General features: G+C 39.4%; 1 protein-coding gene across 1 annotated transcript in view; it reads left to right on the forward strand.

Moving 5' to 3' along the window:
• The window catches only part of clstn2a (calsyntenin 2a), a 138,153-nt gene that overhangs the window by 90,834 nt on the left and 24,891 nt on the right, over positions 1–22,428 (forward strand). The window contains exons 5-11 of the mRNA XM_018677024.2: positions 4,267–4,462; positions 6,794–6,905; positions 7,342–7,438; positions 13,301–13,450; positions 16,396–16,581; positions 17,620–17,877; positions 19,475–19,596. Coding sequence (XP_018532540.1) covers positions 4,267–4,462; positions 6,794–6,905; positions 7,342–7,438; positions 13,301–13,450; positions 16,396–16,581; positions 17,620–17,877; positions 19,475–19,596 — 1,121 coding nt within the window. The remainder of the gene's footprint in view (positions 1–4,266; positions 4,463–6,793; positions 6,906–7,341; positions 7,439–13,300; positions 13,451–16,395; positions 16,582–17,619; positions 17,878–19,474; positions 19,597–22,428) is intronic.

The raw sequence follows: 22,428 nt of genomic DNA on the forward strand, positions 1-22,428 counted from the left end.
TTACAGAAACCCCCCCACCCCACACACACATGCACACAAACTGTCAAATCTTGGTACTGAAGCTTTCGTGTCTAGTGCTCAACACAGAGTCAGACAAACAGGCACAGACACACACACACACACACACACACACAGCAGATGGGTCACAACAGTATTTGATTAAGAAAAGGAATTAACATGATTGAATTTTGTGTTTTTCTGTTGAGGCCTGACGAGGAAGTGGGTTCACACGGGGCTTTCAGTGCTTCTTAAAGCCACCCCTTTTGTGTGCACCTTATGCACCTTATGCAAGGTGACACATCCCCTTGTTAACAACTGAAATCTAAGGAAGAGTGATGTTTCCTCTTGTAAGGTGCTGAAGTCATAGGTTGTCACTCCAAATATAAATTCAAAGCTTCATTTCTGGGCCTAATTTGTTTCCACTCATGTTACCCATGGGTCACATTATTGGACAGCATGACATATTCTTTCATTTTCATGCTGATGATACACAAGTGTACCTCTCCTTTAGCCCAAAGGACTTAGGCAGCCTGTCTGTTTTACATAATTGTCTTCTCGACATCAGGGGGTGAATCACGTAAAAACCTCAGACAGAAATTTAAATCACAGGTCCTGACCCCTTTGCACTGAGCTCCACGTGATGCCTGTGTGTCAGAGATTTTATATAGTTATTCTTGCATTTTAATGAGCATGTTGGTGCAGTTACAAGATTTCCTTTTTTTCACAGTGTTGCTCAGGTCATTTCAAGTCACTTATTCAGGCCTTTGTTGCATCCTGCTCAGATGACTACAATGCTTGCAAGTTCGACAACTTCACAATGTCCTGACCAATATGCAGCCAGACTCCTATTAATTTTTCTTTGTAGTGGAAAGATTTCAAAGACGGCAGTCTCCAGCATTAGAAACCATGAGAGTGTCACCAAATTCAGTAAGATGATCGAATAATATGATTCTTCAGATAAACCAGTCTTCACTCCACTAAATGCTACAACTTAATGCTTAATGTAAATGAGAGTCAAAATGAATTTACCCTCGCCTGGCTCGTAGTTTAGATTTGGTGCAAACACTTGCTTCTGTGTCATGTCACTCTTCCCTCCCCCTCTGTCTGCTTTGAATTATTTGAAACTAGTGCCTCTCTGTATAGTTTACAAGTGTTCATTATTCATGTGTTCTTGTATTATTGTTATCAATTCCTTCCATTTTACACTTTTTGGAAGTATCAATTCATTTTTAATGACATGAAAATGAGTTCAGTCAAACCAAATTATGAGTAAAATGCAAAAGGTTTCTGCAGCTTTGATTACTTGTTGACAGTTTGTTTTTTTTTATTAAACTTGCATTAATACACATCACAAACTGAAATTACAAAGTTTTCAAAGCACAAAGTAGAAGTGAAAGTAATCATAACAACAAAGTTATACATAAGTCTGATATAAAAAATATATCTATATAAGAATGTCCATCCATCCATTGTCTATACTGCTTATCCGTTAAGGGTCGTGGGGAGCCTATCCCAGCTGTCACTGGGTGAGAGGCAGGGTACACCCTGTACGGATTGCCAGTCCATCGCAGGGCCAACATATACAGACAAACGACCTCTCACACTCATAGTCACACCTATGGCCAATTTAGAGTCACCAATTAACTTAATGCACATGTCTTTGGACTGTGGGAGGAAGCCAGAGTACCCAGAAAGAACCCACGCAGGCACAGGGAGAACATGCATACTCAACACACACTCCGAAAGCCCCAGGCTCAAACTGGGGCTCGAACCCGGAACCTTCTTGCTGTGAGGCAACAGTGCTAGCCACTGCATCACCATGCCGCCCCTATATAAGAGCAAAATCACAAAATATATAAAGCCTGATTTAGCCAGTTTGACTTAGTTTTGAGGTAAAATCTGTAAATGTGTGTATGATAAAGCAATTTTTCTACACTTGGCCATAGATATTATAAACAAAGTACAAGCAATTGTTAAATCCAACAGATTCAGAAATAAAACTCATAAGAAATTAAATGCTCTGTCAACTCCTGTTACTTATGGTAGGAATACACTAATTTGTTTTAGCTCCTTGTGACAATGTGTCAGCTTACAGATCATCATTTTCTCATTAACTGTATCCATCTTGTCCTTTTCCTTTATATTGGCAATTAAATATCCTGTGAAATACATGTTCCCTGACAGCTTGACATTTTCTGTCGATGCAGTTTATGCCGCTCAGGCTTTCCGTGGCGTACCATCTATTTTAGATGATTGTTATTATTGAGCCATTTTTTGCTGACTCTTCCACTTTACTCCCAGTCTGCCCTGGCAACAGGCCAACTCCCTGAAGCAAAAATCTATGCGTTCTGATATTTGCTCTGAAAAGCAACCCCCCCACCCCCGTCCCTCACGACATTCAGGCCAAAAGATTAGACTTCATTTCATCCGTAACACCATAACGGGGTGAAATTATAGTGTTCCCTCTGCTGGGGCTGGTGAGGAGCAAACTTAAGTGGCAGGAGAGGAAGTGTGTTTGTGAAGTACACATTTGCTGACACAGCTGGAATCCTTCTGAAATCTCTGTCATTACCATTTACATATACATTGGCACATCACATTGCTCCTCATCTTTCTTTCTCCCTCCCTCCTCTTCTATTGCTCTCTCCAGCCCCCCCCCCCCCCCCCCCCCCCCCCCCCATGACTCTGTAATGTTCTCCTATATAATGTAATCCAGAAAAATGCTTTTGCCACAACAGATGGAGCGGAAAATGGATTTGCATCCAACCCCAAACTGTTAAGTGGAAGTACCTTTTCCTACTCTCCACCACTAAGTCAAGGTTTATGCATTGGGACTGCAGCAGTGTATTATAATCACTGGTATTTTCAAACCAGATTCCCTTCTCTTTGTTCCCATCTAAGACCATAATATTTGCTCAGTTTGTGTGTTTGAATGTGTGTATGTGCAGGCAGGATCAAGGCTGTGCTTATCCCCCTTCTTCCATACCACCCCTTGTGTTTATTATTCTTTTTTTTATACATACACATCACATCCCACTGCCATAGTGGGGACCTTTTTCATTTTGATAAGGCCTCAAAGGGGCCAACGTGAGGGCAAGGCATCTCGAAAATTAGTTGGGGATCAAACCTCGAAGCTCACTCTGTTCGGCAGCATCATTATTTCACCAAGAATGGGGATTCGAAAAGTTGAATCGTGTTAAAAGGAAGTCAGAGGGAGAAAGTAAGTGGAAAGACTGTGCGTGTGACAGTGGGATGGGAAGATGAGAGGAACAGGAGTGAGGAGAAGCCAGTGGTGAGAGGGAACTCTGTGTTTGTCTGTGGAGTTTGACTCATGCAAGCAGAATTCCCATAGCAACCATAGGTAGCTTTTTGTTTCCGCTGTGTCCCACTATGTTCTGAGAGCTATCAGCCAGCACAGGGTCAGAGCGCTGCAGCTTTTTGTTCCCTCTGCCTGGAGATTTCCCAAATCCCTGAAATGAACACTTGTGTAGAGGATGAACTCTGCAGATGATTCAAGACTCACAAACCAGATCTACACGCAGAAACACACACACACGTTAGGCAAACACAATACACTCAGTATGTACACACACACACACACACACACAACAAATTTCATCTTTTGTGGAGCTGGCACAGTTTGACACACATCAAAAATTATTTTTCTCTTAACTACACCCCAGGAGCTGTATACTGCATTTTTGAGAGCAACTCGTGCTGAGAGAGATCACTGTGTCCAGAAATGAGACTCAGACTCAGGCTTGAAGCCCATTATGTTTCTGATGTTTTCTATAGTTCTGCCTTTTCTTTCTGTAGAACTCTTGAGGTTCATTTCTTTTTCCTCTGGGGTAAAGAGAAATGTTAGTCAACACTTCCTACTGATAAACTAACTACTTTTCCTCCACAAAATTGATCAAGTGTTCAAGATTGTTTGCCCTTTCAATTTTCACTGGATGTTTATCTCTCCCCTTCCTCTCTGAATGTCTTCACACTGTTTATGTTTGTCTTTCTTAGTTTTAATTTGCCTCTGACTTACTAAATGACATTGCTGTTTTCAGTAAATTGAAATTTCCGCTTTCATTTTTGGCATGAAAGGAGAATAAATACGTTTTGATGTTCCATTCTCAACAATTATGCCTTCTTTAGACCCAGTGAAGAAATCCTATAGTGTAGTCTCCTACTAAATATTGGAAATACTGAATAAAGCTCAACATTATCAATGTAAAACATCACATCATTTATAACTTTCTTTTTCTTTCTTTTTAGGGGAGATTTGTGCCTTTAAGATCTATGGTCAGGATGCTCCATTCGAAGCAGTGGTGTTGAATCGCACATCTGGAGAGGGAGTCCTGAGGGCCAGCAGCCCAGTGGACTGTGAGAGCCAGAAAGAGTACACCTTCATAATCCAGGCCTACGACTGCGGGGCTGGACCCAGTGGGGCCGACTGGAAGAAATCCCACAAGTGAGTCAAGCAGTGTGTAGGTGTGCGTGTGTTTGTGTTTGTATTTAATTGAAATCTAATGTGCAGATAATGACATTAGATATCACACTTTTTCTTCTTCTTCTTCTTTTTTTTTTTTTTACCATTTAAACAAGGGCTTTTGGTTTCCATTAGGGCTGTAACTAATGATTACTTTCACTGACAGTTGATCTGGCAATTATTTTCTTGTCTGATCAATATCTTATACATCAGAAGGTCGTCATTAAAGAAACCAAGAAAATACTCACATGTAACAAGTTAGAACCAGTGAATGTGTGACATTTTTTCCCCCAAAAAAGTTAAATCATGTACCAATTGGTCGATTCATGTTTTGTACTTATTTTACAATGTTTCACTCCATACATACCAGAGCAACATTTTAACGCATTTGTGGTTCACATAAGGAACACAGAGAAAAACCCTCAGGCTCTTGCCTGGTTGAATTTACACTGACAAGAAAATCACACAACAATTTCTACCTTGACATTAAAGAAAACAAAATGAATGTTTGCAGTATAATACAATTCACTATCACAGCAAAAACAATTTTATTTGTTCAATTTGTGTTGTGACAATGTCAGATAAATATTGACTTAAATCTAACATTATGGAGGTCGTAGGTTGAGAAACAAGGACTAGAAAATAGCCCTTGTCTCTCAGTCAACAAGTCTGTTTGTGACCACAGCCACTGTTTGTCTTTCATGATGCAGTGACTGTTTGGCCTGTTTGTGTCTGAAAGTTTCTTCATGCTTCCCAAACAACTCTGATTGTCAGACTCTGTATTAAACTGTCACATACTGCTAATTATTATTTATGTTAGCATGACTCACTTGTAAAGCTGCTATTGTAACTCAGATTTACAGGGGGGTGGACAACATATCAGAGACATGACACACAAACAAATATTAACTTCAGAGTATTTAAATCAAAGTTACAAAGGCAGCTGCACAAATGAGTCATGTTAAGTTCTCAAAGAGCCTCAACAATCCTGACAGCATTTGAAAAAAAGAGGAAAACTTTGGAGTGGAAGTGGTCTTAAGTTGATCCTCACCAATACATTAAGGATATTTGTAAAACATCACTTGAAAATGCAGCCTCAGTTAGTAGAGTTAAATTAGACAGTCATGAATATCATGAATTTACACACACATACATAGCTTAACATTATGAACATTATTATTATTAGATCTTGTTTTTGCTGTTTCTATTTTCTCTACTTTCTTTTTTATATTGAACTTGCAGTTCTGTTCCCAGGATATGTCCCCCTAATGGCCCATCAATATAATGTGTGTCCATTTGTGTGTGTGTGGCAGTGCTATGCGGATGAGATTGACAGACAGGCAGACCAGCATGGACAGCGGCAAATCAAACCCTCTGGTCCTTCAGTTAGAGACAGGGAGCTGCTAAAATAAGCTGAGGCAGGCTCGGTACTAAACAGAGAAAGAGGGAGAAAGTGGGAGAGAAATTTATCAGCTAAGGGATCTGTGATGAATTTCTGCAGTGGAAGATGAATGCCACATAGTGTACGTGTGTGTGTGTGTGTGTGTGTGTGTGTGTGTGTGTGTGTGTGACATTATCACTGCGTGACATTCTAAATAGGCCTCATTAAGCTAATGTCATTAATTAGCCAGATGTGCTTCCTCAGATTCACTGCGAGTTGTTGTCAGAGAAGGTCACCGGTAAAGAAAACTTCATGATACATCTGAATTATGACTCCATTTATATACTTTAGTGCACAAATGTTATCAGAGTGCCAAGTTAATATCTCCAGCAGTTCCTCCCAGCAGATCAGACTGTTTGTTTCATTGTGTGTCCGCCTCAGACAGAAGGAGTGAAAAGGGAAAAAAAGCGTGAAAAACAATCTAGCTTTTAAGGATCTGCTGTGGATGAGTCTGTGTCAGTAGACAGGCCTATTAAATAAAAGATTTAGATATTAATGGAAACCCATTTCACAAAGAAATACCAATAAACACAGCCTTTTAACCAACTCTTTTCAGTCTTGTTTTCTAGGAGTAAATCTGTTTTTCATGTGAGCATAAGAACTGTTTTCCTTTCACTTTCCTCTGCCTTCAACTAACCAGTTTTTAAAATAAGCAGCTGAATAGGTCTTAATTAATTTCAATCATCTCTAATGACTTTTTTCCCTCTCTCCTCTCTGCCTTCCTCCATCCATCTATTCTTTCCCTGTGTCCTTACTTTAACTATTCCCCATCAATTATCTCCAATTTACTTTATTTGCATCTTTCTGTCATTTTCTCCACCTCGCCCCTTTCCCTCCTTCTTCTACTTTCTTCCACTGCTTCCTCTGTTCAGGGCGGTGGTTCACATCCAGGTTGATGACGTCAATGAGTTCAGTCCTGTCTTTCGGGAGCCGTTGTACAAGGCGTCAGTAACAGAGGGCAAGATCTATGACAGCATTTTGCAGGTATATTGATATTGTAATTTACAGTGAAAACATGTTTGGTTAGAATTTGAAACTTGTTTCATCCATCCATTATCTATACTACTTATCCTCAACGGTCGCGGGGGCTGGAGCCAATCATCTTGTTTCATATTTACTATCATTAGTGTCTATATCAGTCCTTCCTCTTTGTTGGTATTTTGGTTCATTTTGTGTAGTTAAATCCTAAGTAAAGAAGAGGTAAAACAAATTACCTTGAATTTGTCACTTACAGATACCTTTGTCATTTCAGGTGTTAATTGTAAAAAATATAATTCCATGTACAAGTTAACATGGTTTATCAAAGCCGCAAATATCCTTCAGTTAAAATTCAGGGTGTTGTTTTTTTTTTTTTTTTGTGTTGTCAGCGCAGTTGTTGATGGTTTGGGAGTGAACTGGATGTTCCTTCACATTATTACAGGTGGAAGCTTGGGACCAGGACTGCTCACCTCAATACAGCCAGATCTGCAACTATGAAATTGTCACTGCAGGGACACCATTTGCCATAGACCGCAATGGTAAGTGTGTGTGTGTGTGTCAGAATGAGAGACTGGACCATCGTTGTGTTCTGTGATGGTGATGTGATTAGGAGTGATGTATGGGTCTGAGAGAGATAGGGAAACTAGGATAGCAGTGAGAGGGACAGTTTGCATGACTGGAGGCTTTATTCATGGAAAATTTTCATTTAGGTTAATTACACTGAGGGGACATAACATGTGTGACACCTACACACAACTGTAAGTTATGAGCTCTTGACCAAACCAGATCAAGTTAAACCATAACAAAACCACAAACTTACCTTAATTTATACTTAAATAAGTCACCTTTCTTTTTTTAATGCAAAATTATTTTATCTGACCTCAACCTGAGAGAAATAGACAATGCATTGTATACTATAGTAAATAGTTGTTTTTCATGGGTTAAGGTATGAACTTGTATGATCATTTTAATAAAAACCACATGGATTACACATTTAAGTAGTTATATTTTGCTTTTAATCAGCAAATTTGTTTGACAGCAATGAAAGCACTACAGTGTAAGCCCTTATCAACTTTACTTTTTCTGAGATGAAGCCAAGAAAATAAAACAAAACAAATCCAGAGCAGCTACTAAATGGAGCCCGTGATTAGATTTTCAGTGCCACAGTCAAGGATGAACTTTGACCCCCTGCTCTTAAGCCAGCATGTATGAAATGCTCTTAAAAGTGTTCAGAAAAAAAATCTAAATTTGCACATCAGCAGCCACTAAATGGACTTTCTGGTGCGATTATTTTCTCAACTGAAACAAAGTAGTGTAAAAGCGGGCATTCAGAGTATCACTTACATAATAATTTGTGTTAAAACTAATTTCATCCTTAGTTGAGACACATTGTAAATTTGGAATACTCTAATAGCAGTCCTGTTCCTGCCTCACTTGAACACAAACAGCATTGTTAATGTCTTGATGAAAGGAAGAAGCCATTCCTCGGCTGAATTTGCATATGTTCTCTCTAGGATCTCAGCCAGCCGAACTTCGTATGAACATGAACGTGTCTCTGCTAAAGATAGACATGAGAGAGCCAACGCTCAGACGACTGAATCTGGAGATGAATCATGGAGCAGACAGTTAACTAGAGACCAATGTGTAAAAAATATTATGGAGGCTGATTTTACTGCAATAAGTTTTGTAAGTGGTAGAACAATGGGAAAACTGTCTATGTGTAGGGACTGTACCAATCTCCTATTTATGGATGTACACTGAGCAACAGAATAATACACTCATAGAAATACAGCATGAAGGGGGAAAAGCAAGCTGATCCTTCTTTTTATTGCAATATTGTTGTGATCTGTGAAGTAGTTTTTCATCAGTGCACAGCTCAAAAGTTACTTGACAAAGATCCACCCTCAGCTGTGACAGCTTCTTCTTTTATTTTTTCTTGTGTTCATTTGTGGCTTTACATCCGTCCTTGCTGACTGGCGGGGCGTATTTCATTTCTGATTGAGAGCTATTCTGAGCATATCTGCCGGTATAAAATTTCAGCTTTGGGCTTTGTGCCGACTTCTCCCTGAGCTGATCTGAGTACAGCGTAATCCAAACTGAATGGAGACTGGAGGGCTTTGTGTGTGTTGAACTCTACCAATAGATCAGACCGAAGCACAAACTGCTTTTCTTCACTGTATCTCAGTCTTTCTCTCTGGGTCATATTTATTATTTTGTGTCATTGCTTTTGGAGTTCAAACTCCTGGTCTTTTTCTCACCATATTTTACAGAGGTCTGGCTCATTTGATTTGATCTTCTCCCAGGCACAATAATATTGTTTTGGAGAAACTGCAAAACATAAGACATTGTTTAGACCCACTTTGAACAATGGTAATTTTGTGCACTGGGGGAAGTCCAAGATAAAATATAGAAGTAAATGGACTGTGCTGCAGTTTGTACCTCTGCTAATATGGACTAAAATGTGCATCTTAAAAGTGTCAGTAGGTAAATTCAAAAACACTACCTTTGTTGAGTGATGATAATAAACTAACTCTGAATCAGTGCTGCAGGGTTCAGAGTTCACATGTTGTTTGTGCTGTTGTTGTCAACCTGAGCTGGATATATGACATTTCTTTGCTGTGATTTGACAACATATACTGTAGTAATTAACTTGTTGAAACGCCCACAGTGAACATCAGGTTACACGTTTTCTTGCTTTTCTGCAAGCAGAATTGAGTGTATCAGTAAACAGTACATTTACAACACAGTTTTTCTGCCTGTGTAGTGTAGTTGCAACTGCATTTCAGGATGGTGAGTGAGAGATTCGCATATTAAATATATATTGTATTTACCACAAGAAGGGTAATGTGAACAATGGTTCCCCTGAGCTGCTCATATTTTTGGAATGTAATTTAATGAATACCTTGTTAAGACTATAGGGACTACTGCTGACCCAGATAGACTTCATTACTGCATTTTTGTAAATATCTCATTTCAGTGATGTGAGGAAATGTGGTTTGTACTCCCCAGTGTTGATTATAGAACTTACTCATCCTGTAACCAGTGCTGTCTGAGTGAGGTGTATCATCATAAGGAACGCTGTCTGCACTGTCCTGCATGAAAATGCTTTCTCTTATCCCCCTTTAAAAGAGATCATCGCATTACCTGTAAAATAAATAATCAGCTGACCATCTCCTCCTCACTTATAGTTAACTTCTTGTTGGAATGACCAGTCTATGTTCATCAGCTGTAATATGTCCGAGTGCAAAGCTATTCAAGAGACAGATTAAAAAAGAATCAAAGCAGCAGGGGCTGAGATATCCTGACTCTGACTTCTTCTATGAATAACCTCCCTGCCCACAAAATGCCCACCTTTTTAAAAACTCAGCACCTCCAGTTTTTTAACACAGGCTTGTTTAAAAATTTAAGTCTTAAGGACAAGCAGTATGACGGCATCAGCAGGGTTATTTTTTCAAACTTTGAAAAGGTTCAGAGCTTCAGAAGACATTATGTAAAACTCATTTGAGTTGCCCTCTCACACATGTAACACACAGCAGGAAACTGTCCATGTCAGACCTGTTCTCACCTACTGGAAATACTCTGGTTTAGGTGAGGGCAGACAGAAACGTCATCAACATGCACAATGCTGTGAATTGCTGTGAATTCTCCAGACAATGACTTGCTTTATTCATACATTGTCCCAGTCGGACACCACACAGACTTTACTGGGGAGCTGGCAGGGTAAAGTCCATTTAATGTCCAGTCCAACTGATTTGGACATTTGTGTTCTCACGTACAGTTCCTCTGGGTAATGTCTGAATAGGTTCAGGGATGCAGTGCATGGAAACAGCTTAACAGACAGAGTAGTACCCATCGTGACAAGTAAACTGAACTTTATGTGTTAAACTGCGTGTCCCTTTAACTACATAGAGATTAAGAACATCCTAAATCCAGATTGGGTCCTCAGATGGTAATAGTGGCTGCCTGCTAATCAAGTAAGAAATGAAAATGTCCTGTCAGATTGAAATATCACCTTAGGTTTCACCTGTTGTAGAAAAAGGCAAACGGTAGCTATCCACTGCCTTTACTGTTGCTGTTGTTCTCACTAGCTGCAGATCAAATAGCCAAAGTAGGAGATTTTGGTAGGAACTGTGACTCTGACCTCCTCCCCTCTCTCTCTCTGACATTTCAAGCTTAGCTCTTTTTTTTGTATTGCTGTCTTCTGAACTGATTTCCTCAGTGTTCACTGCACCTCCTCTCCTCTCATCTCCCCCCTTTTCCTCTCTTTTCCTCTCCTCTCCTCTTCTTTCCGACAGCAATCAGAATGACAGCTTTTCATACAGCCGAGCTGCCAGATGCAAACAACAAAAATAGCTTCAGTTGTCCTCGTAGGTCCGGAGACTCACTGTAATTGCAGTGACTGATGCAACGCATCTTTCACAAAATAAGAATATAACATTGTTTTGAAGCCTTTTGTATCTGTATAGAAAGTCTGTACAGATGTCTGACAGATAAATACAGTTATTCATCAACTAGAAAAGTTCTGTTTTATTTTACTTTGATGGACTTAGGGATATACAGTATCAGTTGCAACCAGCAACTCACTCTATATTTACAGACACAGCAGTATAGATCACTGCTGCAACATTTAGCTCAGTCTGTAAACCATACTGTAGGATTGTTACTGTAGGATTGTTGCACCAGCATTCCTGGGGTGCAATCCGTTGTGACAGACACACTTCTATAGTTTTCACAGCTGCTTACATACGTTTTCTAAAATCACACTACAAGTTTCCAGAACTGTAGACTCTTCCAACCCACACGTCACTGGCCAGACCTCAGACTTTTAACACAACATGGGTATACAACAGTAGACACAATTCAAATTCAAGTACAGACTACATTTGGGAAATATAAAATATTAGATCACTATAAAACTTGTTAATGATTCAGTAACTGCAGTTTTTTGCTTTTGAAAGCTGCAAATTTTTGTAGCTTAATACTAAAATATGCTTGCGTGATGTTGTGTCTAAAGCATCCCATTTATAAAATGACCAGTGATCAATGAAATACACTGAAGTCCCTGCCTCCTCTATCTCTCTCTCTTTCTATACTTCTGTGTCTGTTGTCTGCTTCTGACAAATATCCATGTGCTTGGTGGCTACAGTTGAATAGACCTCACTGCACCTGGGGCCAGTCTCATAAAGCAAGATTAGTCAATTACTTAGCTAAACTTTGAGTTCAGCTCATGCCTTCTGGTCTCACAAAACAAACTCACATGCACATAGTATTTTATGCTGCAAGTTCATATTTTGAAATGAAATCTGCAAACAGCTCTTTCACTAACTAATCAGCTCGCTTGCTTTTCAGATCTCAAGGGGGACAGAAGTTTGGCATACACAATATCTGTCTGTAATCATGAAAAACCACAACAAAAATATACAACATTAGTAATTACTGAACTGTTATTGTGTAGTTTTTCCTCAATAATCCTCTTGGCTTCAGCAGCAGAAACACCATTACATGTAATAGTATAATGCTCTATATTACTCACATTTCCTCACATTTTTCTCATAAAACCACAACACTTTCTCCAACATAAGACTGTAGATAGTCATACTGAAAATAGAAAGCACAGAAGCCACAACAGAGATATTGATTTTAAAAAACAAGAAAAAAAGAATACACATATTCAATTTCAATTCAAGTCAGAATACAATATTTGTCCCTGAAGGATGTATTTGTGGCAAGCATGTCTGTGTAGTGGATTGTACATTGCAACAGAAATACAATAAACAACTCATTCACACACATAAAAACTGTGAGTAAATAAATACAAATATGACATGGTTATAAACAGTTGTAAAACACAAGGGTTAGTGGCATATCTGTAGCTAGACAATATTTAAAGAAGCGTATTATCAGTATGAAAGGTGAGAGTTTATAAACAGTAAAGAACTGCAAGATTCATTGCCCTTAAATATCTATTAAAGTTAGACTGTTAGACAATAATAACCTCAGTATATGACCTTGTCTAATGTCTAATACTTGAAGCACATATGTAAAAATCCTCAGGCCTGAATCATCCCCTCTACCTCACCCTGTTCTTACACTGTTACCCTGGTGGCAGGTGAAGATAATCCATCATTACAATTTTACATTGACAGTTCACAGAGAGGCTTTAATATTAAAATGCAATACAAGGTTACTGGACCTTGTGTTTTCAGTAAAATGCTTCAGTAAGTACAAAGAGTTATTTTTGTTTTCAAGGAGCCATTCCTTTAATGCAAAGTCAGTTTCAATTATTGCTCAGCAGCAAGTGTTTCTCACTTTATTATCATCAAATGACCATAACAGTTTATTTGTCTCTATCGGTGGATAATCATAATTATATTTCTTCTTCTTTGTTTTGTTTCCTTTAGGAAACATCAGAAATACGGAGCGACTGAGCTATGACAAGCAGCAGACCTACAAGATTATGGTGACGGCCTTTGACTGTGGTCAGAAGAGAGCAAAGGAGGACGTGGCTGTGCATATTGATGTCAAGCCTGTTTGCAAACCTGGATGGCAAGGTCAGAGATAAAGAAAAAGCAGCTGAAATATTTTCAAAATGCTGTAGTTTACCTTACAATAGCTGACAGAAATGTACTCGTTTCTATGTTGGTATAAGGTGCGTTGACATACTGTTTAAATGTATGTAAATGTAATATAGTACCAACAAAACTGAAGCAGGCAAACCAGTGCAGTTTTTAAGAACATCCTTTCCCTTGAGGAAATTTTATTTCATTTTAGAATGAATGTCTCCTGAGGAAATCAGAGGACCTGACAAAAACCTCCAGAGGGAAAGCTGACTGGTGTGTGTATGTGTGGGTTTTTCTTTGCTCCTTTAACATGCCAGCAGTTTGGCATTCGAGCCAGCCCATCTCCCATGCTGCTTCACCTGTCAGCGCTGACAGCATCTCAGGACTCAGGAATGAAAGCGGAAGACAGAGGGAGATAAGAGAGGAGAGGGAAAAAGGAGGGAGAAAGAGATAAAGAAAGATGCAGACTGAATGGGCAACTCAAGGGAGGGAAGAGAGAGACAAAGTTACAGTGAAGGAAAGAGGTGATGTTTATTCTTACAGTCTTAAAAACTTATGGGTAGAGATAAATGACCTGACCAGGATATATCTTACTGTGCATCAGTTTGTGAAGCTCCAGTCAACTGCAGAGCACTGTAGTGCTGTTTTGAAATTCATGACCAGATCCCTTTAACAGTGTCATTAATTCCCATCATATTCTTGTAAAGCTACAAGATAATTCAAGCCAAGGATGCTACAAAACAACTCTTGGTAATTCATGAACCAAATTGTTCCTTTCCTGTTTCTACATACACTGAAAATTATGTGGCGTGTGAGTCATTTTCTGACGTTTTTTTTTTTTTTTTTTTTTTGGCCAGTTGAAGCCTTTATTACAGACAGTGGAGAGATGACAGAAAACAAAGAGGAGAGAGATGCAACAAAGGTTTATGGCTGGACTCACACTGGAGATGTTGTAGTTTATGGTCAGCATCTTGACCTGTAAACCGAGGACATAGGTTCATCCAAAAGACAGGAAATTATGATATAACTGATATAACAAACAAACAACATGAACAAAAACATGAACACATTCAGATATCAGGGGACAGGGCAGTAGCCTGAGAGGTGAAGCTGGGCAAACACTCCCTACTGCAAGTAAAGCTTAATTGCTGTGAGAACAGGGATGACTGAAAATAATCGAGAGGAGCAAATAAACATTTGGAGGGTGAAATGTCTTCCCCATCCTTAGAGGAAAAATCATTCCCTTGCCTTAAGCTACTTTGTGCTGTGATGAGAAAAGATAATTTAGCAGGAATAAATCACATGTGACTGAGTCTTAATAGAGATGATGTTACTGACAAGTTGAAACGAGAGCACATACTAAAACCGACACAAATGCCAGTTGTTTAGACTTTAAGGACACTCACTGAAGGAAATGTCAGTGCACATCACAGTGGGGTGGAGGTTTAGACAGAAATAGTAAAACAGCACTGAGAAAAGTGGTCTGAAGTGGCACACTGATTTATGTAAAAGCCATCTTCATGTAGAGATGTAGCACAACGAAAGAAAGAGTTTAAGGATGGAGGTGGATGGATGGTGACCAAATAAGAGCTGGATCTGGAAAAATTCAAGCTTTTGCTTTTGGAGAAAGACACACAAATGTTTTCCAGATGGTATCACAGACATTATCAACTACATTTGCACCACAAACACTTGCTATCGTATCCTGCTAACATCCTCATCAATGTTGCATGATTCTGTGCAATTTGGCTTATGAAAGGGGGCCATACTGCATAATCCTCTTGTAGAACCATTAACCCACAGTAGCTTCAAATCATGAATAAAACATGATGCTCATAAACACCAAGTCTTTTGTACACATAACTTTATTTATTATCTGTGTATAAAGGTCAGCTGTGCTTCTGCTGCTGCTTTTTTGAAGAAAGCTCTGTCATTTAAAAGGAGGCTAAATATGTTTCGCTCCACCTCACTTCTCATTCCTCCTTGCCTACCTAATTACAGTCCAGTTCTCTCTTTGTGAATGTTTGTCTGAGGAGACTTGATATCATATTCTGTAGGCTTGGCAAGAGCTGCCAGGTGTCCACCTACACACACACACACACACACACACACACACACACACACACACACACACACACAGAGGCACGTGTGCACACACTTCCCTGCACACAATCATGCCTTTGAATCCCACTCACCTGCAGATTCAGGGATTCTCATACACACTGGGGATAAATATAACACCTAGGTAATGAAAATATAACACCAGGCAAGGGGACTTACAGTTATAAGGGAGGGAGCAGCCCTTTTCTACCAGGCCTGTCATGTTGCTGGGCCATTTCAGTCTCTTTCTGACTTGATACTGAGAGAATTCCAAGCTCCTAAGTTCCCAACCTGCGTGGTTGCTGTCATCGTCTTAAGACCCCACATGCTCATTATGAGCCCACGGTAGAACATGAAGTTTTGTTTCCCACATTTTTGTGGACTCCTCTTATAATGCTTGAAATGAATAAAAGACAACAAGATTCACAACAAGAGAAATGGGAGACCTACACTGAACAAATATTATATAAGTAATGTTAAAATTGAGGAGGATCTGAAGGAAATGAGAAACAGAAATAGAACAGATAGGCAGAGCTGAACCAGACCTGCAAACGACTGATGCTTAGATATCCCAGTGTGTATGTACTTGGTGAAGTTAGTGAGAGTACTAGCCTGCAGATGTCTGAAGAAAAATGTCAGTTTAAGTGAAATGTTCAATAGGAGGGAACAGGAATATAAGAGCTTGGATCAGCAGTCCAATTTTTGGCGGATGGTACTAATCTGGAGCAATCATCAGCTGTGATTTTCACACACTAACAATGGCATGATGCTACTTGATGCTACTGAATAAGCTATTCACTATGTACAAGCTACTAAACACATCTTGATCCTTAAAGGCTGGAACAAGCGTGTGGACTACGAGCCAGGGACTGGGAGCAAGCAGCTGTTCCCCAAGATGCACTTGGAAACCTGTGGCGGTCCCCTGTCTGGCGTGAGGGCCATGGTGGAGCTGCAGACCAATCACATCGGGAAGGGCTGTGACCGTGAAACTTACTCTGAAAAGTCTCTGCAAAAACTCTGCGGTAAGAAAAGGGGAACAAAAACAGAAAGAAAAAAGAAATTAGCCCAAGTGAGCATTGAGAGAACAAGAAAAAAAGAAGAAAAGATGATGAAATGAAATGTCTTGTTGAAATTGGGAGGTGCTATTTAAGAGTAGAGGGCTGTGAGGGAGCAAAGAGTAGAAATAATAATGAGAGACAAGGAAATTTTTAATTCAAAGAAGAAATTACCTCTTGACGTCTTAACCTCTGCTATATATTAATATGCCAGTTTCCAGGGTGCCATTTCAATCCTGGGGACTATTTTGGATTCAACTTTTTATTTTAAATTAAATTCCAAACATCATGTCAAGCTGTGATACGTGTTCATTATTACTTCTCATTTATATCCTGGAACACAGCTCTCCACTGTAATATATGCAGTACATGTAAGACACAAATTTGATACTATTACTAATTATTGCCAATAAGGAGAATATGCATCCTGAGAACCTACAGTTAGATTATTTTGGAGGAAAAATGAAAACACTTTCCAACATCTCATTATTCAATGATCCTCTTGACCCGTCACATCTGTGACGGGAAGAAGAAACAGCAAAGAAAGATGGAGGATTCACAGATGTGCTTTATTTGACTGACAGGAGTAACATCTTAATAATGCTGTGCTTCAAAATTTGTACATTTTTTGTGATATAAGTGGAGGAGAGCTTCACTGCATCTGTAAGGATGACACATCTTATTTTGAAATATTGACATGTACTTGTTGGCAGTAGAAACATAAACACAAGTCTCACACAAGCAGATTTCACATAATAGCTGTATGACATTTGTAATATCATATTACAACTAATACATTAACCATTACCAAACACATATCCTGATTTATAAGGCTGTATTTGATTGAACTAAAGTCTTAACAGACACGCACAAACATTAGGCCATGAACTGTCACATGAGGAGACACAGAAAGAATAAAGCAACCCTGGTGAAGCAGTTTCTCTCCATCTTTATTCTCTGTGGAGCCATCTTGACAGTGTCCCGTCTTCTGATTGGCACATCCAGGTGCAGCATCAGGCAGCACAGACCTCCTTCCTGCCCCCAGCCCTTCCACAAACTGGACGGTGTCTCTGCTGACTGACAGCGGGCGAGACAGCGACCTCATCTACAGGTTCGACGGGCGTCAGGCTGCCAACGTTCCAGATCATGTGGTGCCCCAAAACCTGACAGACCAGTTCACCATAGCAACCTGGATGAAACACGGGCCCAGTCCAGGACTCAGAGCTGAGAAGGAAACCTTACTGTGTAACTCTGACAAGACCGGTGAGGAAATGATTTAACATCTGCTCATTGTTAATATGCAAAATTACACCATCTAATGTTAGAGGGTGAAAATTAACAGTCTGGGACTAGAAATTGTCATTAATATTTACATTTGACCTTTAATTTTCCTGTATTTTAACAGTGCTAGGATTACTGAAAACCTTTCATTGAAACTTAAACATTTTATACTTTGATTTTCTTCTGTCCCGTGCATTACAAAGAGGCCATGACATAAACACTGGATGACCAAAAACCTCCTTTCAAAATAACAACATAATTAAGACTGAGGCTGAAGCCTACAATAGCAAATACACTTTGAAACTTGAAACTTTTTTTCCCCACTGCATGTCTGAACTGAGCTGGAACCGTGTAATTAAGTAGGCCATCTGCAAATTGCACATTCTCACAATGGTCTCACAGATGGCTTATTAGCTTAGGAAATGTGTAGTCTGATCTCGTAATGCAAAATTGCAGAGTAGTTCATGTTAGACCACTAGAGTCTTATAACCCCTTTTTTCATTTGTAATGTTTTAAAGAGCACAAACAGTGTCCAAAGGCTCAGCATCAGGGACACATCAGCAATGTGATAAAATGGCAATGTATTGAATTCCATCATTGCTCTGAATAAGGTGTCTTAAGGGTGGGTAATATGATCAGAAATTACTGTCATGATAACTGTCATCAGTATCAATTATCTCTCTCTATATTGACATGTCTCTATAATTACAAAGTTGTTCATAACTTATTCTCACATATATCCCACTAAGTCAAACATTTTTTTGTGTGTGTTACCCATAAAACGACCTATATTTTTGGAGAAAACTTAGGAGCGTTTTCTGTGATAGAATTTGGTACATTTAAACATGTTATGATTCATTTAGACATGAGGATTGTGAACCCTGATATTCCAGTGTGAGATTTTTGCACAATACAGTTATGTGGACAGACAACAAATGATAATATCAATTGTATAATGGTAAAAAATTAAATGGGATTGCCTTTCTTCAGATTTTGAATTGCTTGAAATTGCTAAGACTCATGTCATAATAAATCAAATAGTGTAAACAGCAGGTTCTCAATGACAAATATCCTAACACCAAAACTAAGTCTACTCACAAAAACAATACAAACGTTGTCTTTAAAGGCTACCAGTAGCTCATCATGGTGGAGTTTTGTGGTATTTCGAAGAGAATCTGCTGCACACCGCTCACCTCATCCCACCTCAAGATTGTTCAGGTGTATTATATAAGAGGAGCAAGAGGGACTCGCCTTTCATCTTATACAGATGCCAGTCGATAATCAAAAGGTAGACTTACTGGCATCGTGCACTCTGCGACCACGCTCACTGGGCCCTTTTTGTCATGCTGAGTGCTATGTTTTGATATGGAGAACCAATTTCCAGTAGCTGAAGAGTGTAGTCTTTCACACAGATGAACTGTACAATACTTTTTCAGTGGTCCCAGAAAAAACTTGAATCACTTCTAAAAGGAAACTCAAGGAGCATCAGTTTATTGTCCTTGATGCAGAGCGAATAATCTTGTTGATTAATATGCTCTATAATGTAGAATTATATTCAGCTGTGACGTTCCTGTTTCAGAGATGAACCGCCACCATTACTCTCTGTACGTTCACAACTGCCGCCTGGTGTTCCTGCTGAGAAGAGATTTCACTCAGGTCGACACTTTCAGACCTGCCGAATTCCACTGGAAACTGGAGCAGGTGAGGAGTATGTGTGTGTGTGTGTGTGTGCGCGCGTGTGTATTTACCTGCAAACACGTGTGTGAGCCTGAGATCTGTGTCCTATTTGAGTGCAAGAGATTCTGGGTGATTTTCTGCAGCAGGTGAAGGGCTATCATTATTTGTATAGTGGAGGGAGAGGCTCTCCATTCTAATTACCAGCGGCCCTCCATCACTTTCTTCTGCTCGTTGTAGGAGATAACAGGGTAGACAACGACATTATCCTGCACACATATACCCACACTAACGCACACACACATATACAAGCATAGATGTAGAGTGGAAAGTCTGTTTAGTTATGGATAATAGCTCACCCAGCAGCAGATCTTGATTATCTGTCATGCTTCTGGAGAGTTACTAATTTGCAGTGAGGCTCAGTATTTCAGTCTTTGAAAGGATATGAAGATGCTTAGGCTTAGATATTGTTCTTGCTGAATGTTGCACAGACCTTTCGTTCCAGGAAGTATGCTGTAGATCTACATTATGTTACTGTAAATAATTTTTGATTTACATTAGACATGATGCACAGTAGACAGGTATGATATTGAGGTATAAAAGTAAAAATTACTTTTTAGTTTTTAGTTTTTTTTTTTTTCCACATAGTGACATCTATTCCCACTTGCTTTGAGATATTACAATGCAGGGTCAGACCGGTGACCCCGTAGCAGGTAGGATTAAAGGTCTTGCTCAAGACTTCAGCAAGGTGAGCGCTCGGATGAGAATCATCCGACTGAAGGGTGTCTAGTCGCTCCGGCTCACCTAGCAGTCACTGAGCAGAGAAAATCCTACCGTTAAAAAAAAAAGAAAGAAAAGAAAATCCCCGGAGCTGAGATGATTTTAATGATAAGCCAATGAACTCTCTTGTACGGAAATCTCCCCTTTCCACAAACTCTCCCCAGTTCACTAATAATGCATGGTAGATGTAAATCTAATCTAATTGTTTACCCTTGGGATACAGCATATATCCACCTCACACTGAGGTTATTAGAAAATGCTTTATAATTACGGCAAACTCTCCAGAGTTTTTGCTCGCTAAGCAGATTATAGGAGATTTGTATTTGGGTTTTTCTGCATGTGTGCTCATGCATGTCTGAGCATGCATTTGCGTTGACTCCGATGACTACTTTTAACTTAGATTTTTATCTGATGCTTGCATGGGAAATTTTGTGCAAAATCATATACTTGTGACTTGTTACTTGTGACTTCTCGCCACTGTCTCTGCTGGTCCAGGTGTGAATCTTTCAGCCAGAGAGTTGTTTGTTGTGGGTCACAGGTACAACAAAATGTATTTTCCTCATGTGAACCTTCCAGCCAGGTAGCTGTTTGTTCTAGGTCAAAGGTAGATTGAACAGTGTTTTCTCTCAGCCCAGCGTTCTTTCCTCCAGAGGCCCACAGAGATGGATGCGACAAAAGAGAAGGGCAGCCAAGTAGCAGGCTGCTGAGTTTTCTTAGCAAATAACCTGAAGACACAGTTCTATTTCAGTCCTCAGCTTCATCTTATTCTCTCTCACTCTCTCATTATCTTTCTTTTGCTCTTTCTCTCACTCATTCTCTCCCACACACATAGATAGCGGGGATCCCATTTGCTCCTTTAGTGAGATCTTGTAACGGACCACAGAGGAAGCATGCAGTGCAGTCAAAGAGAATTTGTGTTGAGTTACTCATCAGTACAAATCACTTGGGGACAGACTCTCATTAAATATAAATGGAAACTGGTATGAAATACCAAAGGTTAACAGGAGCAATGACATCATAGGAGTGCAAATTATAAGAGTAAGAGGAAAATCTACTCTCTGCTTATGGTACTGATTTCTTGTGCTTTTAAAAATATTTTGTTAACAAATGCCTGACTATTGGTTAACTATTAGTTTTATGTGCAGGTTGAAAAAGCAGAACATTCGTGAAGCTGGTTTGATGAAATTTTGTTTTTGCAGACAAGAAAACATGTCTTGCAGCTGGATTGCAGTATTGTCCACAGGCTATCGCCAAAGGAAAAACTAGTGTCTCTACCTCTTTTACAATTGATTCAGGTCTGTGTTGTTGTGGAATCTTGGTGCAAAATGGTGAGTCTAGACAGAGACCACTGTTCTTTGAATCTCAAGAACTGACATCAAAACCTGATGTGTGCCCTGAAGCAGCGCATGGTATTTATGTCAAAGAGAAGTGAGTACCGTGTCTTTGAAAACAGCTGCAGCCTTCTGTAAAGAAGAAGAAGAAGCCAGAAGGTGGAGTGGACTGTACAACTTGGGTGAAAATGCAGGCACATGGATTTAAAAAAAAAAGTATTCTTTTATCATGAATCAATGATCATCAACACATGTAGATTCAAACATGAGTAGTTAATGTGAAATATTGATAACATATTTGTCACTGAAAAAGCTTTTTCTCTGCAGATGTTTTTGATGTGTCATAGCAGGGAAAATGTGTAATTAATAACATTAATCGTGGCTGCATTCCTGCTGTTGTGCACACTGACACTTGATAGAACAGAGCCATTGTTAATGTTATTAGTTACACATGTGCTTTTCATGCAGAAAAATAGTGATTGAATAGCAATCACTTTTCCCAACTATAGGGAGCAGTAAATTGAGAAATCATTACTGTGTCATCACTGACAGGTGTAGTGTCTCACCACTGTAATTATATCCTCTAAAATGTCATTTTAGCATCGAGAAAGGGCACTGAATTGGGGGATAGACTACTTTTTTGTTCTATCATGGGAATTTTTGATGGCACTGTAAACAGGGTGTGATCTCAGAGTTCTCAAGTTCTAAGTCGACGTGTGCCTATGGTCGGACTATGCTTTTACCCTGT

This window comes from Lates calcarifer, linkage group LG4 (assembly GCF_001640805.2).
Source record: "Lates calcarifer isolate ASB-BC8 linkage group LG4, TLL_Latcal_v3, whole genome shotgun sequence".
Taxonomy (NCBI): Eukaryota; Metazoa; Chordata; class Actinopteri; family Centropomidae; genus Lates; species Lates calcarifer.